This window comes from the organism of the source record quoted next, unplaced genomic scaffold (assembly GCF_019419815.1).
Source record: "Pyrus x bretschneideri cultivar Hongxiangsu unplaced genomic scaffold, Pyrus_bretschneideri_v1 Contig5, whole genome shotgun sequence".
In the NCBI taxonomy this organism is placed as follows: Eukaryota; Viridiplantae; Streptophyta; class Magnoliopsida; order Rosales; family Rosaceae; genus Pyrus; species Pyrus x bretschneideri.
In genome coordinates, this window is record NW_025999787.1 from 10,473,463 (window position 1) to 10,497,956 (window position 24,494).

Here is a 24,494-nt window from a genome sequence, read left to right on the forward strand (position 1 = left end):
TAGATTTCAAGCCAACTTACCTTTAAAATTTTGGGGGGAAAGTATCCAAACCGCTTGTTATCTCATCAATCGTCTACCTACACCCTTGCTCTCTCATAAGTCTCCATATGAACTTTTGCATCATACACCACCTACTTATTCCCACTTACGAGTTTTTGGGTGCCTTAGTTATGCCACCAACCTCACACCCATCACTAAGTTTGACGCCCGTGCTCGTCGTTGTGTTTTCCTTGGTTACCCACTTGGTCAAAAGGGTTATCAGGTATATGATCTTCTCACCCATAAAATATTCACCTCCCGTGATGTCATCTTTCATGAACATATATTCCCTTACACCACCTCACCAACCCTTGACCAAAATGACCTGCCTATTACTCCCCTTATCCATCCACCTCATGACATGATCCACGGCACAAATAACCATATTACCACCACCTCCCATCCCACGGTCCACACGCCTATCTCACCATCCCCTCCACCTTTGTCAAATCTCCCCCCTACCAACCTCGAGACTCCCTCCACTTTTCCCTCACCCATTATCTCTGCCACCCACGAATCTTCCCCATCATACTTCAACCTTCCCGCGTTACCTACCACCACCGACAATCACCCACCATCTGACCCCGTCTCTCCTCGCCTCTCCCTTCCAGTGTCTCTCCAACCACCTCCACCCCGTCACTCTACTCGCCCCACCAAACCACCGGCTCACTTCAAAGATTATGTGGCTCATCATTCCACCTTGCTCACACCAACCGAGTCCCTCTCGCGGTCCATGTCCAGCACGCGCTATCCGCTACATCGGTATGTTTCCTATTCTTGCTTATCTCCCGTGTATCAACGGTTTGTTTCTCACATTTCCCACTTGGTGGAGCCTGCTACCTATGAACAGGCTTGTCAAAATCCCCACTGGGTTGCAGCCATGCAGGCCGAACTCACAGCTCTAGACGACAACAAAACATGGAGTCTCGTTCCTCTTCCGTCCGGCCACCGTCCTATCGGATGCAAATGGGTTTTCAAACTCAAGTACCACTCCGACGGCACTCTTGATCGCTACAAAGCGCGTCTCGTTGCCCAAGGCTTCACCCAACGTGAAGGTATCGACTACAAGGAAACTTTTTCCCCGGTTGCCAAACTCATCACAGTGCGTTGCTTACTGACCATCGCTGCTGTCCGGCATTGGCCATTACATCAAATGGACGTCCAAAACGCCTTCCTTCATGGCGAACTTCAGGAGGAAGTATACATGTTGCCTCCTCCGGGGTGTCGTCGACAGGGGGAGAACATTGTGTGTCGACTCCACAAATCTTTATATGGTCTTAAACAGGCGTCCAGAAGTTGGTTTCGAGAATTTTCTTCGGCTATCAGTGACATCGGTTTCTGCCAATCTAAGGCAGATTACTCTCTGTTCACCCAAGTCAAGGGTACTTCACTCACTATTGTATTGTTGTATGTTGATGATATGGTGATTACAGGCAACGACGAGACAGAGATCAAGAACCTAAAGACTTTCCTTAGCAGTCGATTTCGAATTAAAGACCTTGGATCTCTAAAATATTTCCTTGGAGTCGAGGTTGCACGTTCGAAAGCCGGAGTCACAATTTGTCAACGGAAATATACACTGGACATACTGGAGGAGGCTGGGTTACTTGGTGCTAAACCCATGAAAGTTCCAATGGAGGCTGATTTAGTGCTAACACCCACAGGAAGCACTTCACTTCATGAACCTGCGAGGTATAGGCGCTTAATTGGCAAGTTGATTTATTTGACCATCACAAGACCGGAAATAGCATACACTGTCAACACGTTGAGTCAGTTTATGCAAGATCCGCAACGACACCACCTTGATGCAGCATATCGACTCCTTCGATATCTTAAAGGAGCTCCTGGGCAAGGTTTGATGTTTTCTTCCCGAAGTGAATTATCTTTAACTGGTTATTGCGACGCAGATTGGGCTCGTTGCCCCATTTCACGCCGGTCAGTGACTGGTTATTGTATTTTTCTTGGAAAATCACTGGTTTCTTGGAAAAGCAAGAAACAAGTTACAGTAGCTCGTTCATCCGCGGAAGCGGAGTATCGGTCCATGGCTACTGCCACTTGTGAATTAAGTTGGTTGAGGTATTTATTGGAAGATTTACATGTTAACCATCCTCAGCCAGCAAGATTGTTTTGTGACAATCAAGCCGCTTTGCACATAGCTGCAAATCCGGTGTATCACGAACGTACAAAGCATATCGAGATTGATTGCCACACAGTCCGTGAGCGAGTTCAAAAAGGAGAAATCAAAACTTCTTATGTCAAGACGGGGGAGCAAGTCGCAGACTTATTTACTAAGCCATTACGTGCACCCATCTTCCATGCACATTTGGGCAAGTTGGGTGTGATTGACATTCACACTCCAACTTGAGGGGGAGTGTTAAAGGAAAGTATTGGAAGACAGCACAGCAAGCATTTGGACAGAAGGAATATTGCAGCAGACTAGCACATGGTGTCAGCTCATGTGCTCTGATGTGTTGCAGCATGGGCAGTTAGCACAGAAGAAATATTGCAGCATGGGCAGCAAGCACGCCAGTTTTATATCTGTAGTTTATTACATGCGTGTGTGTAAGGTGTATATAAAACCATTGCAGCAGAGAATGAATGATAACCAAGAAAATATTAAACTCACAATTTATTAAGTTTGTATAAGATAAAACCGGCAGCATGGTAAGAATATTACATCACAGGCTCCAAACCCCTTGATCTTGTTCATCTTTTTGGATTGCTTTTGTAGCCAACACTTGTGCTCACAAGTTCTTATGCTATAAGCGCTTTCATTAAAGACACGTACAAGTTTTTATCAAAAATCCAACGATGTCATGAAAAATCATCTGATATATGCTTTTTTCACAAAATGTTTTTATGTTGTGGAAGGCACTCCTAACTATTTATACTAAATACAGTTAGAAGCATTCTTAGTTGTCAATAAAAACATTTTTAGGCGTTCAATAAGAACTGCAAGCTGGCAGTACATCTAACCATTCACAACTTCGACTAGTCAAACCAATCAAAAGTGCTTGTAATCAAAGCACTTTGCAGAACAGGGCCACTTCTGTTTCAAACAGTGCTTGCAATCAGCAATTTCAAAAGCAAAACCATTCAAACACAAACATCCCACCTTTAGCTCCACCAAAACCCTCTTTTGCAAATACCACTTCTACCCCTCAATCAAAAGCTTCTTTTCCTTTACTTGCTTTAATCAATTTCCTCATTTATTTAAACAAACAATTATCTTCATCTTCCCCCTTCATTACTAGGTCCAGCTGTTTTGCTTCCGGTTGTTCTTCACAGATGTTAGCCCTCCCACCTCCACCGCCGTCTCCAGTTCCACCTTCGCCGCTACCTCAACCCCCGCCCCAACGGCATACCAGACGCACGCCCCGATCCACAAGGCCAACGACACCAATCTCCTCCAGACAAATCATCATATCAAAGTTCGCTCCGAATCGAGAAGCCCCAGCACCTGATGAAGAAAATCTAGTCTCAAGTAAACCGACAAAGCAAACAATACTCCGGCAACCTCAACGGACAAATCCGCTTATATGGTGCTGTGCAATTGCGTGTCTCATATTTAGCCTTATTCTTATTTTCTTTGGAATTGCAACTTTGATACTCTTCCTAGTTATTAAACCAAAAACTCCATCATTTGACATCCCCAATGCACGCCTCAACACTATCTACTTCGACTCACCTGAATACTTCAACGGCGACTTCACTTTCCTCGCAAATTTCTCCAACCCTAATCGGAAAATCGATATAAGATTTGAGTATCTGGATATGGAGCTTTACTTTTCTGACAGGCTCATAGCAACTCAATCTCTTGCACCTTTCACACAAAGACCTGGAAAAGGAAGGTTGGGATCAGTTCGCCTAATATCGAGCTTGGTTTACCTGCCTGTCAATCACGCTGTGGCACTTCGGACGCAGGTGCAGAACAATCAGGTCAACTATAATATGAGAGGAACATTTAAAGTGAGAGCCAGTCTAGGTATGATCCATTTTTCTTACTGGTTGCATAGCAGATGCCAGTTACAGATGACAGGTCCACCAACGGGTGTTTTAGTAGCAAGAAGTTGCAAATCTAAAAGATGATCAGGAGAACTATTTCCTGGTATCTTCCTTCTATGCTCTTATTATGTCTACATTGAAACCTAAATGTATAAAGGTTATATCATATGTATAAATATGATACATAAGCATTCTTTTCTACAACTTACGAAGTAGTTTTTTCTTTTCTGTTTTTGCATTCAGACATTCGGTTGGCTCTATCACAAGTCCCTTAGCAACAAAACCTACAGGACACACTTATCATCTAGAACAAATACGGTACACAAGAAATGGGACTAAAAAACAGAGGAAACACGATAGCCTCGTCTGCAGAACAGAAAAAAAAAAAGGTCTGCTGAATTGGAACTGAACAGAGGAATCAGAAGCACTAGCAAGAGATGTATGGAGATTCAACTAGGATCCTGCAAAGATTTGGGCATAACTTCTCCCTTGTTTTAATACTGACACGTTAATCCGTTATGGTGCTCCACCACTGCACTACCACTTTAATATGTTTACTTAATTAAAAGAATTCATATAAAAAGCAATGTTCGGTCCAAAATTTTACAGAAAGTCAACCAGAGATTGAATTAAGACAAGAGCAGGAGAATCCAGCTACAGGTTTGTATTTGTTGGGGGTACTTTTCTAGATTGTTTCTATGTCAAAAGTGTCCTAATCAGAAATCACCTAATATATTATATCTTTCTTTTCTAGATTTAAAGAGATTGATTTGTGGTTTAAAGAAACGCCGCAAGATCACTGTCGGATGTTCAATACGACTGTGTACTAGACAATCAACAATGTTACGTAATGGACAGCTGGTGGCTGGAGAGTAGCCAGCAGATGAAAACTAGCACAACCTCTATACTTTGTACTAAAATTTCCACTGGACGACAATACATATCTAAACTACCTTATGGTAAAGAAACCACAACGAGATTCAGTCTGCAAATCAACGATTTCCATTAGAATTATTGATCCCTCTAAGTGCTATATCGTTAGGTCTCATTATTTGCCTTAAAAACATATCCAGTGTATTATGCCAAGTTAATCAATGTTCGCCACAAGGTTTTCACCAATATGTAATTCAATTATGCATAAAGATTCAAGAAAGCATATGTTCACATTCTAACAAATCTTATGAGCACTACGTGTACAACAGTTCTGAAAATTCAGACCAACAACCTCATTATAAGATCATCGAAGCAATATATAAGAGCAAAAATTCAAAAATATGAACCTCTTTCACATAAGAAACCCGGAGCCGTGCCTTCACCCTCCACTCACTTCAGATGGTGTTTTCGCCACAATCGACAATGCGTGTAGTCCACTTTGCAATTCTTCTTGCAACAAACTATATATAAGCCTATGCCTCTTAACCAAACTCTTCCCTTCAAACTCCTTAGACACAACTCTCACATTGAAATGCGTCTCCCCATCACCACTCCCTCTAACCCCAGCGTGCCCGGCATGTTGATAAGATATGTCTTCCACTTCCAATTCCACAGGACTTAACTCTCGCATCAATTTCTCCTGAATTCTCTTCCCTCTGCTTCCCAAGTCACCTGAATCTGCCACATTTTCGCTCGTTTCACTCGCTACCAGTTCCAATTGCTTAACATTTTCTCTAGAACTCAATCCAATATCCTCACCCTCAATCCCACCATCAACTGTCAAACCCGAATTCGAATTCTTTCCCCCGCCCACTTCAGAATCCACTCCAAGCTCCAAACTTTCGACATTATCTTCAATTTTCGCCACGAAACGCTCACTCTCCCCTCCATTTTCTTCCTCCACAAGCAACTCCTTCGCCTTCCTTTGCATCAACCTCAACATATTCAAAAACCCATTATTCCTCGACGGAGTCAGGCTCTGCTGCAGCCCCAGAAGCACCGCGAAATCGGGCGAAACCCGCAAAACCTCATCCACCGGGCGGCCCGATAACCCGCTAACTAGCAAAGCAGCGAGTCCCTTGGTAAGGACCGAGTCGGAATCAGCCTCGAAAAACACATTCTTCTCTGAGTCAAGATACGCCCTGACCCACACCTGCGAGACGCATCCCTCCACTTTGTTCTGCTTCGTCTTGTATCGATCATCCAACGGCTTCAAATTCTTGCCGTAGAACAGGAGCTGCTCGTACTTGGCCTTCGGGAGCTGTACAGACTGGAAGAGCTTGACGATTTCCTGGAGCTTCGGAGGGAGGTCCTCGACGGGCTGCAGGGACGTGGAGCTCGTTGCGGATGCGGACGGCGGCGGAGGGGAGGCGGAGGATATAGTGGGGATTCTTTGGAAAGTGATGGATCTTTTGGGGAAAGAGATGAATGGAGGTTTTGGGGTTTTAGGTTTGAGAATTGAGCCAGGGATTTTGGTGGTGAATAATCGAAACGACGATGAGATTGAAGAAGACGACGACATTTCTGGAGGAGGAGAGCGAAGAGATGGACACAGTGGCAGGTTAAAAGATTTGAAGCAGATGGACTGAAACTCGCCGTTTCGTCCTTGCTAACGAGTCGGGCCGTTTTTATGTTTTCTGGCCTTGAGTCTCGTACAAACAATAATAAAGTATTGTCTCATTAAGTTGGACGGAGTAGAATCTTAGGTCCTGTTTGACACATCGTATAAGGCACCAGATAGGATTAATAATAAAGTATTGTCTCATTAAGTTGGACGGAGTAAAAATGTGTGGCTATCATGCCAAGCTAAGTCGGTAAGCAGTAGAAAAGTCGGCAAACATTGGCTATAAATATGTGATATGTTTGTTGTAAGAAGCAAGCAGAGAAGCAAATAACCAAGAAGTAAGTCAGAATCAAATAAGACTATGAGTGCTATAGATTCTGTTTTTAGAAAGTGAGCGAGTGTTAGGTTATAAATTGTGCATTTTTTCTCGAGTGTTTATTTGTTATAATATTTTGTGAGTATAATATAGGTAATTTGTTTACTTGTTTTTGTCTTCTAACATCCAAATATTATAATTTTGTATTCTAATACTGAATAATTCGTATCAGAGCCAAGTTCGGCTTCCGTGAAGCTTCCATGATTACTGCAAGTTTGATCTTATTTGGCGAATAGAAATTCTGCCAACATGATAAGAAGCTCAACAACAGAATTACAACACATGGACGACATGCATAGTCTTACCTGCAAGTTTGATCTTGTTTAGCAGATCAAAATTCTGTCGACATGATGGGTGATCTTCAAGTAGTTGGAGGAATCAAGAGGCTCAACAACAAAAATTACAATACGTAAGTGACATGTCTTTGCAGTAAGACTCCCTGCATGTTGCCTATATGTTGTAATTTTTGTTGTTGAGCTTCTTATCATGTTGGCAGAATTTCTGTTTGCCGAATAAGATCAAACTTGCAGAGTACTAAACTCCTCACGACTCAAGGAAGCTCCACCAAAGTCGAACTTAGCTCTAATACCAATTGTTGAGAAAATTAGAGTACACAACTCTAAGTGTTGGAGAGACAAAACAAGTAAGCAAATTACTTGTATTACATCCACAAATATTACAACACAAACTCTCAAAAGAAAAACTCACAATTTTAGAAGCTAACACTCACAACGTTACCCTAAGGACACTTATTGTTCTTCTACTTGCTCTCACTTCTTGATTATTTGCTTGCTTACAAACACAAGGCACTTCACCTTATGTTTGTACACGAGCATAGCCGACTTACCAAGTCGATTGAGTTGGACTCAGATTCATCCTAGCCACAAGCTTGTGGTTGCTCTAGATTTTTCTACGACAAACAGAAAACAGTTTTCTAGCCTACCTTACCAACCTAGCCTAAGTCGGTGCACTTGGCTTGTACTTTTCCAGCCAGAGTCTTCAAGCTTGCTGCTATATTTTGCAAGATGTTTTCAACCCAAATACGGTGCAACACAAATGACCCAAATTTGGTGCATGGATTCTGCTAGAAAACTCTAGCAAAATATAGCAGCAAGCTTGAAGACTTTGGCTGGAAAAGTACAAGCCAAGTCCACCGACTTAGGCTAGGTTGGTAAGGTAGGCTAGAAAACTGTTTTCTGTTTGTCGTAGAAAAATCTAGAGCAACCACAAGCTTGTGGCTAGGATGAATCGGAGTCCAACTCAATCGACTTGGTAAGTCGGCTATGCTCGTGTACAAACATAAGGCGATGTGCTTTGTGTTTGTAAGCAAGCAAATAATCAAGAAGTGAGGAGCAAGTATAAGAACAATGGGTATCCTTCAAAGAGTTCTTAGTGAGGAGCAAGTAGAAAATTGTTCTGTGTTTTAGTTGGGATGCTAATGATGGCGGTTATAGAATGTGAAACATCCTCGTCAATAATATAATGCAATTGTATTGCTCATAGTTTGACATCACATTGTTTTGGATACTATTGAGTTCATGAACAAATGTGGTTTAGGATTCGGGCTAAGTTGTTTTTCGAATACTAAGCTACCAATAAATCGTTCATCAAACTAACTACATTTTGACGTTTTAAATTGACTAATTTAAAGGTAAATATGTTGTTTGATTGTAAATTCTCTCTCTATTAAAAATATTTTAAAAATGTTTTTAAAATGATTGAAAGACCTTTTAGCGAAAATATTTTTTTAACCAATTCATGGTAGAAATCTAATTGAATCCTGAAAAAACACTTTTAAGTATTTTCTGCAAAAATTACATATCTGATGCTTCTTCAAAGAACACTTCATATGCTTTGGGAATCCAAAATTAATATCACCGACAGAACTTTTAATCATGTTAAAATTAAAGCACTTCATATGAGCGCCTGATTTGCTTTAATATGAATAGTGTGAGCGAGAATACATTTGGTCAGTCAAGTACATTTATAATGGGAATTAACATCGTAGAATATGTACCAACTACCAGGAGTCATGGACCAAAATCAAATACAAGTTTACGTTGCTTCATGCAATTATATGTCCATCCGGTTAAAGGCCTAGTACTTGTATCCCTTGACAAACAAACTCTCAGAAGCCAATCCACTAGCACTTCCTCCAGAGTACTTTCCAAGTGTGGCATCTGAGTTTGCCTTGCACCTTGTCAAGAACGTCTCCTGAGCTTTTGCAACATTCTCCTTCTTCCCAACCCAAGTCTTGAGTGTGCTTGCTTGCAAAGCTCGCCCGAACGAGAATGAAAGAGTCCATGGCTTCAACACATCCAACCTGTTCATTGCATCCAAGTTGAGTGTTGCCTCTTCCTCACTTTGTCCACCGGACAGAAACACAATCCCAGGCACAGCTGCTGGGACTGTCCGGCGGAGTGCAGTCACTGTGTACTCAGCAATCACCTCTGGCGTAACCTGTGAAAAGATTGAAGCCCTTTCAGTATGAAGAATAATTATGTTTACAATGTTGTATGTGCCGGTTATATATAATCTTCCTCTTTCAATACTTCTACATGAAACTACTTTTATATGGTGCGACCAACATGCACGCGCTCCGCTCTATGAGAAATGAACATTTTTTTTGTTACAAATACAACTTTTATCTTACTTCAGGAATAACTATAACATGTATGCGATACACCAATTGTCATATATAGTATTACAAAGCCATCTAAATCATGATTCCTACAATATTAATATAACATTCAATGGTGAATTCTAAACCTAACATACAGTAATTTGGGTTGATTCTGTACAAACATTAAACTCTTACATTCCACATCTTTCATGTCAGTCATATTACCAATGATATTATACATAATCGAGACATATATACAATGATTTTATGTAAGAATTTCTTTGTGAGAGAAAGCTCAATAGAGGCAATAATCAATTATTTTCTGTTTTTACCTTTGGGCTGTCAGAGCCTGGAGTAACCATGTTGGGCTTAAGGAGTGTGCCTTCAAGAAGAACATGTTGCTCATTGAGTGCCTTGTAAACTGCTGCAAGAACCTTTTCAGTAGCAGCTGCACATTTCTTAATGTCATGATCTCCATCAGTTAAAATCTCTGGCTCAACGATTGGCACTAGTCCGTTCTCCTGGCAGATGATCGCATAGCGAGCCAAGCCCTGCGCATTCTGCTGGATGGACAGTTCCGAGGGCTCGGTGAGGCCTATCTTGAGCACGGCACGCCACTTGGCAAAACGCGCGCCCGCCTTGTAGTACTGTGCGCACCTAGCTCCCAGAGAGTCAAAGCCTTGGGTTGTTGTTTCTCCATTTGTTCCAGCTAACTCAACGGTGCCCTTGTCAACCTTGATCCCTGAATCAAAGTGGTAAACGTTGATGTTAATGAAAATATGGAAACTTAAGTGGTGTGTCCAAAAACAGATGTCGAAAAAAAAATGTGTATCTATTTATCGAAATTTTAGACCATGCCTGGAATGACATTGTTTTCCTGGAGGATTTCGACGAAGGGTTTGCCATCAGAGCTCTTCTGGTACAAGGTCTCCTCGAAGAGGATGACACCAGAGAGGTAAGGGAGGGCGTTGGGAGAAGTGAAAAGAAGCTCTCGGAGAGCTTGGCGGTTGGACTCAATGTTCTCGACATTGATGCTGGATAGACGCTTGCCGATGGTGCCTGTGCTCTCATCTGCTGCCAATATGCCCTTGCCTGGGGTGGCAATGTACTTGGCATTCTTTATAAGCTCCTCTGCACAAAACCAAGAGGGGTTGAGTATAATTCAAACTTTTTACAGGCTAAGGGATGACTGCAATGAGTTTTTTATATATATATACTTACATGTTCTCTTAAGGAAATTGTTTGGTTTTTCGAAAATTTCATGGTGAATGACCAAAATTGTTTCCAACGCAGTGCTTATCAGGACTCACGTCCACAATACTTGCTGATTTGAAACTGGTTACGTCAGAAGTACTTATGCTCACAATCATTTTATTGAAAAAGTGCTTATTTTTCTTAGTCAAAGACCCAAATGATTTCCACCAGTGTCATGACTCATGTCCATTAGACTCCCTCATTTGGAACTGGTTTAGTAAGAACTACTTATGCTTACGATTATATTATAGAAATGTAAAAAAATAAAAATAAAAAATGTAAGTACTTATTGAAAAAAGCATTAGAAAGTGTTTCTTCATAAAGTATTTTACGACCCAAAAGTGTTTTTCTGAAAAGCAGTCCTAAACAAGTTTGTTATTGAGAGAGAGAGGGAGGGGGAGAGAGAAAGAGTACCAGCATACTTGCCAACAAAGGCTGACATGGTTGAGGATTTAGGATAGGTATCAGATAACACTGGACGAAAGTGCAAAATCTAACTTACACACCCAACAACCTATGTACACAATGCTCCCGCGGAATATTTCATCAGAAATACACCAGGGCATTCACCGACACGTGTCAAAAGGTTAGCCTAAGGAAAGTTATCAACCTGTGTTTAAGCAACGAGTGATCACTCTCCTTGCCAAGTGGCAAGTCATATCCTCAGGCAAAAGTTTGTGTGGAAGGGCTAGCGATCCCCATCCAAATTACTCAGAAGTTGAAGAGACACAAACCAAAGGAAAATTTTGGATCTCCTAACCGACCATGTGTGACTCATCCACTTCGGTTTTCTGTTTTCAGTTCGCTAGTAATAGATGGAATGCGAAGAACAGTCGCCCAATTGTCAGCAATAATCTATGCATCTTATTGATCTCACATGCATTAACAACTAATAACCATTCAAAATCTGTCATTGAAATGAAATTTTATCCAACAACTAATCACATAAATGAGGGTATACCGCATCTCTCTCCCGTTCAGCCTTTACAATTCTCATCGCGTGACTAGTTATTTTGAGAGCGGTACACCCTCACCGTATGCAAGAGCTTACGAAAATGAGGAACGACAAGAAAATTGTGAAGCAACGAAAAATATATTATCACTGTCGGTGAATGTCCTGGTTCATAATACATATCATGGGGAGGGCCATTCATTTGCCCGTAAATCGCTTCCCCTTTAAGCCATACAGATGCAAGGTAAACTTCAAAAGGCAAATTGAAAATCTAGGCACACATTCACTGCCTGCTACGACAACTAGCGGTCCAACCCTTTCAACGGTATCGTCACTTTATAGAAGAGCATCATCTGAGAAAGAAAAACCCTATATGCCAAATGGTTCAAAAATAAAATTATCCAAGATTCAAAGGATGCTAGTTCGGTTTCATGAAGTCAAAACTTTTTCACCACTGAAATGTAGAACCCAGCACAGTACTAGGCAAGCCAAGTTGAACTGATTTCCATCATTGCCGAAAATAACTTGAGTTGATCAGGGTTGGACCAACTAGCAGTTTTTATTGGAACTACACTGATGGAGGACCTACCACTTGATCATCATCATCAGTTCCAAAATACCGGTCCCCAAACTCACCCATGCCAGGTACGACACGAAAATCTTCGTTCAGACCACTTTCAATCTCAGAGGTCACAATCTTTATTCTGGGGAAGCGTTTGCAGACCATGTGCACACCTTGAGGTGCCTGGCCAATTGATGTGCAACATCATTACAAATTTACAAGTAACAGTCAGAGGGTAGTCCAAAATCAAACTGATAGTCAGAGGAACCTGAAGCACGTGAGAGAGACGTTAACTTACAGATATGAGATTGAGAAATATAATGTTGGACTCTGGCACGCCCTTCTCTAAAATTAGAGAAATAGCTTGAGCAGCCGAGTTCCCTGAAGACAATGGTATGTAGTTTTATAATAGCCAATAATTCAATACGATTTTAAAAAGAATCACTTTTGACAGTCATTTATTTTCTTTGTTAGCGTACTTGATTCTGAAGAATCGGCAAGTCCAAACAATAACTATATATTATCAGAAAAAAACGAACCTGTGCCTAGGATAGGATCCAACAGTAATACATGCCTCTCTGAAATGTCGTTGGGTAGTTTTTCATAAATTAGCTGTTCAGACAATAGATCAATAAGAAAAACATTTGGGGGTAACAGAAATGCAGGCATGAAAATGCATGCAGTTGGACCAACACGAGGGGTGGGAGTGAGAAGAGAGAGAGAGGTGTGAACCTGCTGACCGTTGTCTCCTTCTCTGTGAATAAGAATCTTTCCAATCTTGATACCTTTACAACATGCTCGCAAAGCATTCTCCATACTCTCGCCACTGGTAATAGAAGAATGTTAATCAAACCATTAAAACGTATAGCAATTCATTTTTTTTTTTATAAATAAAATCAAACTCAGCAGGAGATACAACATTGTACCTGATGGTTACAAGACCATATGGTTCACAAAGACCAGGTTGGGTTTCGATTCAGATCTACTTAAAACGTCTAATTATAATCATCATTTGTTTTCACAAGAATGCATTTGAAAGAAAGTGATTGTTCATGTGTAAAGAAAGCCAAACTAGAAAGAATCGTAGAAGACTATTTTTTTCTATCCAGAAAAACCAAATGCCTTAAAGGAGCGGATCTGTACCTCCTGATGATAGACACACCACATAACCTCTTACAAAAATCCACACCAATATACACAGAACCTGCATCCAGACCAAAGAAAACAAAGGATAGCCAAAATCAAAAATCAAATATGGGGAACGTTATATATGATAATTTGTCCAAATGAAAATCATCTTACCAGTTGGAGTGATCACCTGCTTTTCGGTAAATGGTAGATGTCCCAGGCCATGTTCAACAACCTATTCAAGATTCAGCACTTATGATGAGTGGTTTAAACAGATAATAATTGGCCCTATTTCATTAATGATCTTAAAACCCATCAAATCATCCCCTTGATTCGAAGAATCAAATACCCACCAAACGAATCAACCGGTCTGAATAGAAAACAAAATCATGCTTTGTTGTCTGAGAATCACGTATGAGGGTATGCATACCCCGTATCTGCATGAGACCAGCAACAATAATTGATGAGCCAAAAAAAATAAAATTCACATACAAAGAATATAAATATCTAGGAAGGGTACCTGAAAGGTAGAGTGTATGACATATAAATTGGGATAAATTTTACAAAGGTCATGTTGACCAAGCTTAGTACGAATATGTTGTACAATCAAATCAACAGCTATGTGATTATCTCCGCCTCGAGGAATAATGATATCAGCATACTTCTTAGTTGGAAGAATAAAGTCATCAAAAGCCGGCTTAACAAAATTTGAGTACTGCATTAAAATGATAATCACCATCAGAGAAAAGGCGTCATCAAAGAAGTAGGTTGTAAGCATTAAATTGGTTGCCTAAATCACATGAACATGGAGAACAAAGTTAAGTAGAGGTAATAGGAATGAAAGAAGAAACCCTTTAACACCCTGGGTAAAATAGTCAAAGAATGACTTGAGTACAATAGGGTAGAAAAAATTATCCAGTTTATTCAAGAGTACACCACTTATCTTGAATTCTTTTCCACAAGTACTGAGTACTAACACTCTACGAGAAGAGAATTCTCACAAGTATTGTCACTGAGAAAAAATAGTCACGTACACTCTTTTGTGAATTCACAGCATGAAAAAAAAAACTCTTATGTATAAGCTCGGACAAAAACCAACATTAAGTCTAACAACAATGAAATGGAAAGTTGGAAACCTGATCAAGAACTTGACCAATATCCCTTCCCTTCTCAACTGTATCACGCCTTATCCTCCTAGCCAACCGAACATCAGCATCTGCACTGAAAATTTTAAAATGTGAAGTGGCCTAATTTAGTAACAATATGACGTGACATATACCATTCCACTTATGACAACTATAACTATTACAAAGAATTGATTTCAATATACGATGAGAAGATATTAAATGAAAAGCAATACAACCATGCAACACCAGAGACCCCACATCCTGGCTAATCAAGTTAAAAAATTTAACGTGAAAGCCAAATAATATGAATGAGATGAATATACTAGAAAATGAAACAAAAAAAAAAATTTCACACAATGAGAATTGTTTGTGGCGACGTAAGCTTCGACAGCACACTCTCGGAAGGCAAAGAAAAATTATCAATTCCAAAGGAAAAAGTAGGTACAAAGAAAAATGACCTGTATCAACAAAAATCTTCATATTCATCAACTCTCGGACACGAGGATCATGGAAAGCAAGAATGCCTTCCAAGATTATGACATCTGAAGGATTTACCTGTTCAGGATAATAGGATAAGATAAAGAATTTCAGTGCATACGACAGAATTACACAAGATACATGAAAATAAGAATGTGTACACGTGTTCTGATATAATTCCAAAAGCTACCTCTTCACAAGAATAAGACCTCAAAACAACAGGTAACAAGATGTTGGACAATATGTCTAATAGATGCCGCAGATTTCAAAACCTACCCGTCTAGCTGGAAACACACTATGCTTGTAACTTTTGAAATCATAGTTTGGAATATCTACTGCTTGCCCATGCTTCAACTTGTCCATAGAAGATAATAGTTTCTCAGTGTCAAAAGCATCTGATGATATGCAAAAAATATGAATTAAAATTTGAAAGACAGCCAGCATAAAACTGAGCCAACCAGCACGCATGATAAAGTACTTGGAAGAAATAGTAACTGAACATACCAAAGGTCACAATCTAATTTTAAATTTCTATAATCCAACCATGTGCAAAGCACTAAAGAAAAACTACAGAAAATCAACTTGTTGAGTTATGCAGAAAACTAAGAGCACGACATTACTACCGTCTGGTTACCATTTTAGGTGTCTCAAACTGTAGCAACATGGAATTCTTTGATAGATTGCACATGTTTCATTTAAAAATCATGACATTTCATATACATATTTGTCCATGTACAATTTTACATTCCCTTAAATTTGAAGCTGCAATATTGCCCTCACCAGGATGGTCAAAGTTGTATTCATGTACACGATTAAGTTCCTCCTCAGTCAGATTATGATAAAAGGAATCCTGTAATAATATCATCCACGATATATAAGATACTAACTTGGAAAAGTGGCAAAATTCTCGGACGTGAAATACAGGAGAACCAAATAATAAAAAAAATCATGCAAAAATTATGTAACAACTAGCCTAATAGATCACAAAATTCTACACTTGAACAAGGAAATATTACCTGGTTAACAAGAACAACACGCTGATCATGAAGCTGCTGTATAATCATATCACAAACAGTAGTCTTACCAGAAGCTGCCCCACCAGCAACACCTGTGACAATATGTATGAAATTATGGATCATTTGAAAGCAGAGTTAAAGAAAGTAGCTACCATGCCTGCTTAGGAACAACAATGAAAACCAAACCATAAATTTACACTTACCAATAACGAAGGGCTGTTTATGCATGTTTTCATGTGCTGATGTTATCGGTAGCTCCACCTTCTGTATTTGCTCTAAGCCATCCATGTGAAATCCAGAAAAATGAACCCCTGAGGAGGCCTCTATCATATCCACAACTGAATTCGAGCCCATGTTCATAGACCTACATAGAAAGAGGTAAGGAGAAGGTTTACAAGGTCATGAAATAGAAAGACTGAACCAAGTGCATGATCATACAAAACATCAAAACATATAGCTTAACTTATTAATATCTGCATTTCGATCAGATCCTTAGTCCAAAGCAGCATTCAACCCTACTTTGGCACTAAAACTTAAATTGATTAAGCCAAGCTTGGGTTAAATTCAGGTCAGGTAGCTGGTAAGTTACTTCGGCAGAGCAGATCTTTTTTTTTTTTTTTTTTTGCATAGTGTTAAAGTACTCTGAACTGAACTTATAGCTCCCCAGAGTATCAAATTAAACTGTTTATACCATGCATCCATTCTAGATTAATCGCAATATTAAGTAAAGTTGTAAAATGATGAGACTAATATGCAAGAAAAGTTGTAAGTTTTAAGATGATGATACTAATATGCAAGTAAAGTTGTAAACTTTAACACGATACAACCACCAAACAAATAAGATACTTATGAAACCAAATAATATTGGATCAACGTCGTATATTGCGCACATATAATCACAACTACATAGTAGCTGACACTTTAAAAAGCTATAAAATAAGCTAACAATTACTGATCAAACCTCAAAGCAAATAACAAGAATACGAATACAATAAGACAATACCACAATCGTGCCGACTACACACTCCTTTTTTGTTCCGCGCACCAATCATCTTCAAAACAACAATAATCACGAAACCAACGGATTCCGGACCACAATGGCATCGAAAAAGCGGATTCGATTGCACGAGATCATAATGAAAGCAACAAAACTAGCTAAGAAAACTCAATCTTTACTCCCTAATCATTGCACTTCCACATTTCACACTTCCAACACACACAAACACAAAGCTTTTCATGCAAAAAATGAAATTGAAGTAATCATCTCCCGCCGAAAGCATCGAAAACAGTAATTTATCGGAAATTTCAATTCTGAGATCCAATGAGCATATCAAAAGATTCAAACTTTAATCCACCAAACAAAACCTCCTAATCAAACAATCAAAATTTAACCAAAATACAAACAAAAATTCGAAAAAAATTAGATTCAGTAGCAGAAAATCAACGGAGGAATCTGCCAATGAGAAACCTGATGAACTCCCACGAGATTTCTAGAGAAAGAAAGAGAGATTCCAACGAACGCAAGCTGCTTGAAGAAATTCCAGAGGGAGAGAGAATGATCCCGACCGATCCCAATGGGTTTAAATAGTGGGTGCCCGAAAGCAAGACCTCACACCAATGTTGAGGTTGTTAGATTACGGAAATGTCCTGGGTTTGGTGGGGTATTACTGTTGTGCCATCAACCTCGCTCTTTTTTTCTCTGATATTTTTGGGTTCGTTACTGTGCGCGCGCTCTGAAGTTCTGAACTCGAGATTGAGCTGTCCTGACCTGAATGGTCCATCATGGCACCAAATCTGAAGCGGGACCCACTTCTTTCTAATGAGATTTTTCAGTGGGATCGTCACACGAAATGGTACATCACGTGTTTCTATATAAATGGTTGGTTATGTGTGTTAAAAGTTTAATAACTAAAAAATTAAATTTTTTCATCACTTACATAAAAACACATGGTGTACCATCCGTATTCCGGTCATAACTAAAAATTTATTGTCTATTAGGTCAGAGAAGCTCTTGCGTGTATCTCACCATACCTTTTTACGGTGCGCATCAAGTTAGGGTTCACTCAAGCTTAAGGATTCCCTACATGTATTTCGATTGGGTCAAATTTTATGAGACAATTTTCTCTTCATTGCTTTGTTTCTATAATTTCAAAGCATGTATTGTATATCATTAATCTCATTATTAAAAAGTGTATTGAAAGTTGTTCAGTTGATTGTTTGATTGGTGACATGCAATAAGTACACAAAATGTAACTCCTAATTATTTGATCAAATTGCAAATTGGATAATATGTCAATAGAGGTTTATTTTTACAATAGAACATGCACACCATCATAACTCAAACGGTTGGTTTAACAGCTGAAATAATTACCATTAATCTTGATGACTAAATCATCGTCATAACATGATAAACAATGAAGTCGAGTCTGTTAGCATAGGTTTTCAATTAAGTTAGGCATTAAAGTGATTGATTGGTGATGGAGTCTAGGTCCAAATGAGACATGATGTTTGAGATCTATTTACAACTATATGGTGTTGTGAGATCACTTTAAGCATGATGTAAGCTACTTGAGTTAACAAGGCAGTCCACTCATTATGAACAGGTAGCAAAATAACATGATAAACAATCAACATTACCTTCATCATCCTTATTATTAATGTTGTTCAAGAGAAATATTATTGGAAATATTGGTTCAGTATACCGACTGCGCTATCATCATAACACAAATGTCGTTTGGTGAATTAACTAGATTGATGTTCATGCAAAAATGATCCTTGAAACAAACCTAATAAGTAGATATATGCGTTGCTTCACACATTATTCAAATATGGTACCGCGAGTAGGTCATAAAATGGTGTCCCTTAAATAAAATTAATTATTTCATGGATCTTTCAGTTAGAGTTTCCTCTTACGTTGATATATACTTCTCTTTTTTTTTTCTTTTGGTTAAGTATCAAACGTAAAACTAATTGGTAACAATGGAGATTGAGGCCCAAGATTTTTTAAGCATTTATACTCTAAACAAAAACATGTTAAGCGAAATGATGATTTTTTTGCGGACACATAGATATTTGCATTTTTTAATTTTTAAACCAAATATAGAAAAGAGAATGATATGTTATTTGAGGAAATCTTCATAGAGAAACTCCAAGTTTTAGTTCTCCAAAGCTTCTCTACAAAAATCATTTTCGTGTTAAATAAACAAACTCTAAGAAAAATCGGAAGTTTCCTTGAATCTATGTGAGTTTCCTACTCTAATACAATAGTTGCCAAGAAAATATTGTAGAAGAATTAGTTAGCTTTCTTTGAATAAAGTTAGGGAATAAGAAAAAGCGTTACAGTTCTTGTCGTTTTTCATTTAACCTTTATCTATTTGAAGATAAAGTATGCAATTTGATAGAGTTTTGAAAAAAGAGATTGATAGGGAGTTTTCAAACCTATGTTGTTCTCTTCTATATGTACTTTTAGCTCACTAATGCAATTAGATTCTGAACTTTTGCTTTGAAGGGAATGTATCGACTCTAAAGAAGGAAAAGGACTAGTAAACGTTTTCTTCGTTGTCAGTTTATAAATCTTATATATTCTACTGCATGTACAGATCTTAATTTGGCTTGGTGATGGGCGGACATTGATGATCGCCTCTCAAGTGTACAACGGTGATCACTTATGCATGCACTGTTGATCACCTATTTAAACATGGAAAAAATTTAACACGCACGGATCACTTGATATGTTACAAATAATACATACTGCCTCAAGTGTACTAACACATGCTATGCATGAACATACGTGAGTGAAAAATCTAGGAGAGACAGAAGTGGGAGAAAAGTGTGGAAGAATGTTTTAATATTTTAGATAAGTAAAATTATTATTTTATCTATATTATTGGGGGAGAAGCCCTTATGGTTAAACATTCAAATAAACTCCAATATGGCCTGTATTTATAACTACTAGAAAAAACAAAGAATACATAACGAGGACAATATCGTAAAAATGCAATTCAATTGAAAGCCACGTGATACAGAGATAAACCTCAAAACGGAGAGATTTTTCAGTATGACCGATACACGAGGTGGTACATCACATGTTACTAAACAATTGGTGGGATATATGTGCTAAAATGTTAAAACTTAAAAAATAAAATTTTTTACCATTCCTATTAAAACACATGATGTACCACTTGTGTTCCCGTCACAACTAAAAATTTCTCCTCAAAACGGAAGAGTTTTCTCAAATTTTGTTGCCAAAACCAATGTCAATGTTTTAATTCGTTTGATTTTTTCTATCAAAGTTCAATGTTGTAGTATGTCATTATATGCTTTTGCTTAGATTCTGTAGTTTTCAATATTCCGGGGTTTTGCGGGTTAAAGAAAAAATTGACTTAGAGGGTTCGAGCGGCATCTTCAGGAATGAACTTCGTATTTCTCAATTAATGCTTTTTATTGAACATTCAGGATTCATGTGAGCGTTTAGAGTTTGGTTTATCAGTATTCTACTTAACAATTTTGCAGGCCACTTACCACAAAGATTTTGAACTAAGGAATTCAAAATTATCCACTCGAGTTTCTGTTGGTCATTGCATGTCCAAGTTTTTTCCCCGCTACATTGTTTTTCTATTTATTTTTCAGTTTTCAGCGTAATTATTCTATTGAAAATATATTTGTAACTTAATAAACAGTAAGCTGCTTTTAAATACCTTATAAAGTTATTCTTAATCATGACAAAAATTAATTTGCAAAAATTAAAAAAATTAAAATTTTTCCTCAAAAAATGTGGCATGGTTTTTAGGCAATTTTGCAAAATAGTACAAAATCTATATGCTTTCACCTTCACTGCATTGTGAGGTTTTGAAAATTCATATAATATTTTTTGTTGATATTCTTGTAAATGGAGCTCCGTTTTGGCAATGTTTTAGGCCCTGCTACTAATTTTTGTTCATTTATTTTTCAGTTTTTTATTTAATATTATATTAAAAATACATTTGGGGTTCGATAAATGGTGAAATCATTTTCAAATGTCTTATAAAGTTATTCTTAATTGTGACGGAAAATAATTTTCAAAATAAAAAATTTATCTATGTCTCTCTTAGAAACGTGTGCTAACTATCATGGTTATTAAGCGGTTTTACAAAATATGGCACAAATCGTCATAAAATCTATATGCTTTCACCTTGATCACACCATGAGGTCTTGAAAATTCATGTAAGTGTTTTCGTTGATGGGTCAGTTGCTACTTTTTCAAGTAAGCAAATTGGTCCCGTAATATATTTTATTCAAAAATATTGTTTGGTAAAGAGTTTGAAAATAAAATAAACTTTGCCAAATGTTCTATAAAAAAGTGATATTGTTTAGTTCCTAAACTCAATTAGTAGTACTTTTAGAGTTAACTCCTTCCCCATAATACTAGTGAAAGTTGAGCCCCACAAGATACGATTAAGATAAAATTAAGATGTTAATATTTTTAAAGTGAAAGATAAAATTTGAAAAGTTGGTTGAAGAGTGGGTTGGAGAAATTTTCAAAGTAGCATAAAAATGTCAAACGATTTAACAAAGGACACTTCTAAAGAAAAATTAATACCACACGTAGAGATGCTCTTATATCATGCATATATAAATAGTATAACGGGAGTTATCAAAATCATTTTCTCATACAAAAATACATTGAGGAAGGTGTGTATATCCATTGCTTTTGATTTGGGCTATATCAGAGCAAGGACCCAAATTGATCTGGTGGCAAGTATGTGTAACTGCTGCTAAAAGGGCTTATAGTCGAAATCCTTCCATTGATATAACTCCCGAGTATGAACTTCTAGGGTGCAACAGTTTCACCTCACTTGAGAAACGAATCAGCCCATAGATTTGGCTGAAACTAATCGAGTCCACATTTGATCACGCACATGCATACAGGCCCCAAAAGGAAGGAACACTGTCGTCACCTCCAAAATAAAAAGAAGTTGATGTGATGTAAAGAAAGAGAAAGGAAATGGAAAATGGAAACTTATGGTTTTGATTTTTAGCATGTTATAGGAACTTTAGTGCTTTTTGACTTCACGGAAACTGTTCTCTTCAACAACACCTCCAGGCGTGCAGTTGCTTAATTATAAGTTTTTAAGGAAAGAAGTTCTCTTATTTTGTGTGTTTTTTTTTCCAGATCTTTTGGGCCAATTTGATAATCTGTTCGTTTGTAAATTTTAGTTTTCACTCTTGTATTTCGGAAGTGAAGAAAGCATATGAAGGAAAAGAGAAAATAAAGAATGATGAAGCAAGTAACCCTCTACCACAGTGATAGAGATAAGTATTGCTCTCATATCACGGTGTGGGTTTAAAACCCGTTGGCTCCCTAATCTAACAAATCTATCGTTTGACAAAAAAAAAAAATGATGAAGAGAGGATAGAGAAATAAAGGAAATTATACGAAAATTAAAACTTGAAAGTGAAAATAGCTTAAAATTGTTTTTAGTTTTCATTTGGCGTATCATTCCATTCACGTTCTCTTTCATGTTTCTTTCATAGTCCTATTTTTCCTGTATACTTTGTTTCAACCCACAAAAAATTAATAACAAAATAGTTATTATACGGGCTCTTTATTTTGCGTTGATTTCCCTAGTGTTGTTGAAACTCGTTGAGCTTCCTACCACGCGCATAAAAGAGTAGCATGTTTGAATGATATAATGACAGGTGACCCAAATAATCATTTTATCTCATGCTAGGTAACATAGTCCATGGAATGAGTGCTCATTTCTTGGTGTCAGCCTGTTTCCCTTTCTTTATAGCTTAGGCATAAGTTAATCACAAATAAAAAAAATTAATTAATTAATTAAAAAAAAAAAAAAACTACTTAGGCATAAGGGTGATGCCATACATCTCAATGTCAAACGTTGAAAAAGTATAAACATATTAGATTAGCATGAGAACTCTCGGGCCGCCCTGCCCTTTTATATTTTTGTAAGGGCAAGTTGAAATCTACGAGTTACTATTATTTATGAACTAGCTACCATTAGGAGGAAGCGACTAATAGCCATGTAAATAAGAGAGACTTGCACACATTGGATTGTTGTAAACGAATAGAGTTTTACCAACCTGTGCAAGTAACTTTTGTCATACATGCTTATATATTAATAGAGTGAGTTGAACATTAGTTTCTGAAAATATGGAAAAAGCAAGATCTCGATATTTTTTTGTTTTGTTTTTAGAAACATCAAACTCACTGAATTGATTGAAAAAGAGTTACTAGTTGGGGGTTAATAGGAGACTTGGTGAAACCTTGTTGGAGAAAACTCATTGCGAAAAATCACAACCAACGACAATATTTTTGCTCACCACCCTCAAATGAGGTGATGTTCATCATTCCATATATCACCGTTTGTTGAGTTTAAATTTAGAGATCTGCATAGTTGATAGACATAAATATCAAAATTTAAACTTATCCACTAATAATAAGTATGTTCTTAAGCATTATCACCACTTAAAAATAGTGAGCAACTAATTATATCTTCACAAGTTTCTGGACAGCTTCGATATTATTAAAAGTGTTATTGATTACCGCGTGCTTTTCTTAATTAATTGCAAGCCGATTTTGTAAGCACAAATTTTACTCAAAGTTTTCATCAATAGGAGAATAATCTGTCCTAATCAAGCTATGCATGAGCATTGAGTTGTACGTCCATGAATCTCAGAGAACTATTAGAAGAGTTTTACATCAAATGCAATGTTTAACAGGGAAAGAAGGGAGATATGGTAAATGGCAACCGACCACAGTACATGCTTATAAGAGAAGCATTCTCCCACATAACTTTAACCAATTAAAACAAAAGTTAATTAGTAAAGTAAAGTAATTATCTAAGACCATAATAATTTGTTGAAGAAAACCCTTCCACTCAATTAAATGGTCGATTAAATGGGGTACAAAATGTAAAAAAAGTTTGAAATGCTTTCCCTCTGCAATCATTTGAAAGTGGGGGATCCAACGTTCGAAAGTGGACCTAATATATTGGACTTTGCCTCTTCTTCAGTTCAAAAAATGAAACCCTAACGTATACTTTCATTTATTTTTGCCTTTATTCCATCAAGAACGTGACCCAGCCACCACCAGCTGAGGAGATTTATTGAAAGCTGATACCTGCTTTTCCTGATTGACGCCAACTACATCAATGGGGGAAAATGTGTCATTCAGTTAAGATGCTTTATGAGTTTTGAGTAGAGGAATAACGTTAATGAATTAAATAGTTAGTTGTTAGGGAGGGCATTCACTGAGGGTGAGTTTTGAGTGTGAAGATCAAATTGCATGTCGTCTTTTTTTTCTTATTAAACTCATAGGGCGACCCCAAGTCAATAAGACTCCCCCCCCCCCCCCGACGGGGCTTTGCGAGAGTCTGGAAGGGACATCTAACGTACACAGTCTTACTCTTGTTTTGCAAAGAGACTGTTTTCATGACTCA

At 37.9% G+C, this 24,494-nt stretch overlaps 4 protein-coding genes across 7 annotated transcripts; 1 reads left to right on the forward strand and 3 right to left on the reverse strand.

Annotated features, from left to right (window-relative positions):
• Positions 1 to 2,790: 2,790 nt before the first annotated feature.
• LOC125470321 (uncharacterized protein At1g08160) lies at positions 2,791 to 5,311 on the forward strand. The gene has a single exon (XM_048569220.1). The coding sequence runs from the start codon at positions 3,328 to 3,330 to the stop codon at positions 4,126 to 4,128; it is 801 nt and encodes a 266-aa protein (XP_048425177.1). The 5' UTR covers positions 2,791 to 3,327; the 3' UTR covers positions 4,129 to 5,311.
• On the reverse strand, positions 3,741 to 6,571 carry LOC125470319 (sufE-like protein 1, chloroplastic/mitochondrial). Its single transcript, XM_048569218.1, has 2 exons — positions 5,325 to 6,571; positions 3,741 to 3,877 (listed from the first exon to the last, which is right to left on the reverse strand). The coding sequence occupies exon 1, from the start codon at positions 6,497 to 6,499 to the stop codon at positions 5,357 to 5,359; it is 1,143 nt and encodes a 380-aa protein (XP_048425175.1). The 5' UTR covers positions 6,500 to 6,571; the 3' UTR covers positions 3,741 to 3,877; positions 5,325 to 5,356.
• Positions 6,572 to 8,896: 2,325 nt separating this feature from the next.
• On the reverse strand, positions 8,897 to 11,349 carry LOC125470320 (fructose-bisphosphate aldolase, cytoplasmic isozyme 1). Its single transcript, XM_048569219.1, has 4 exons — positions 11,209 to 11,349; positions 10,399 to 10,671; positions 9,873 to 10,282; positions 8,897 to 9,377 (listed from the first exon to the last, which is right to left on the reverse strand). Exons 1-4 carry the CDS (start codon positions 11,234 to 11,236, stop codon positions 9,015 to 9,017), a joined length of 1,074 nt encoding a protein of 357 aa, XP_048425176.1. The 5' UTR covers positions 11,237 to 11,349; the 3' UTR covers positions 8,897 to 9,014.
• A 519-nt stretch (positions 11,350 to 11,868) lies between these two features.
• Positions 11,869 to 17,674, reverse strand: LOC125470317 (uridine kinase-like protein 3). Of its 4 annotated transcripts, XM_048569214.1 has the most exons (15): positions 17,525 to 17,673; positions 16,260 to 16,420; positions 16,057 to 16,148; positions 15,821 to 15,890; positions 15,317 to 15,435; positions 15,022 to 15,118; positions 14,573 to 14,652; positions 13,957 to 14,151; positions 13,790 to 13,873; positions 13,611 to 13,671; positions 13,452 to 13,512; positions 13,041 to 13,134; positions 12,848 to 12,920; positions 12,607 to 12,689; positions 11,869 to 12,491 (listed from the first exon to the last, which is right to left on the reverse strand). In XM_048569214.1, exons 2-15 carry the CDS (start codon positions 16,414 to 16,416, stop codon positions 12,315 to 12,317), a joined length of 1,443 nt encoding a protein of 480 aa, XP_048425171.1. In that variant the 5' UTR covers positions 16,417 to 16,420; positions 17,525 to 17,673; the 3' UTR covers positions 11,869 to 12,314. The 4 variants fall into 4 exon arrangements, with proteins under 4 accessions (XP_048425171.1, XP_048425168.1, XP_048425169.1 ...); XM_048569211.1 differs by having other exon boundaries at positions 12,848 to 13,134; positions 17,525 to 17,674; XM_048569212.1 differs by lacking the exon at positions 17,525 to 17,673 and adding an exon at positions 17,060 to 17,518 and having other exon boundaries at positions 12,848 to 13,134.
• Between the last annotated feature and the right edge of the window lie 6,820 nt (positions 17,675 to 24,494).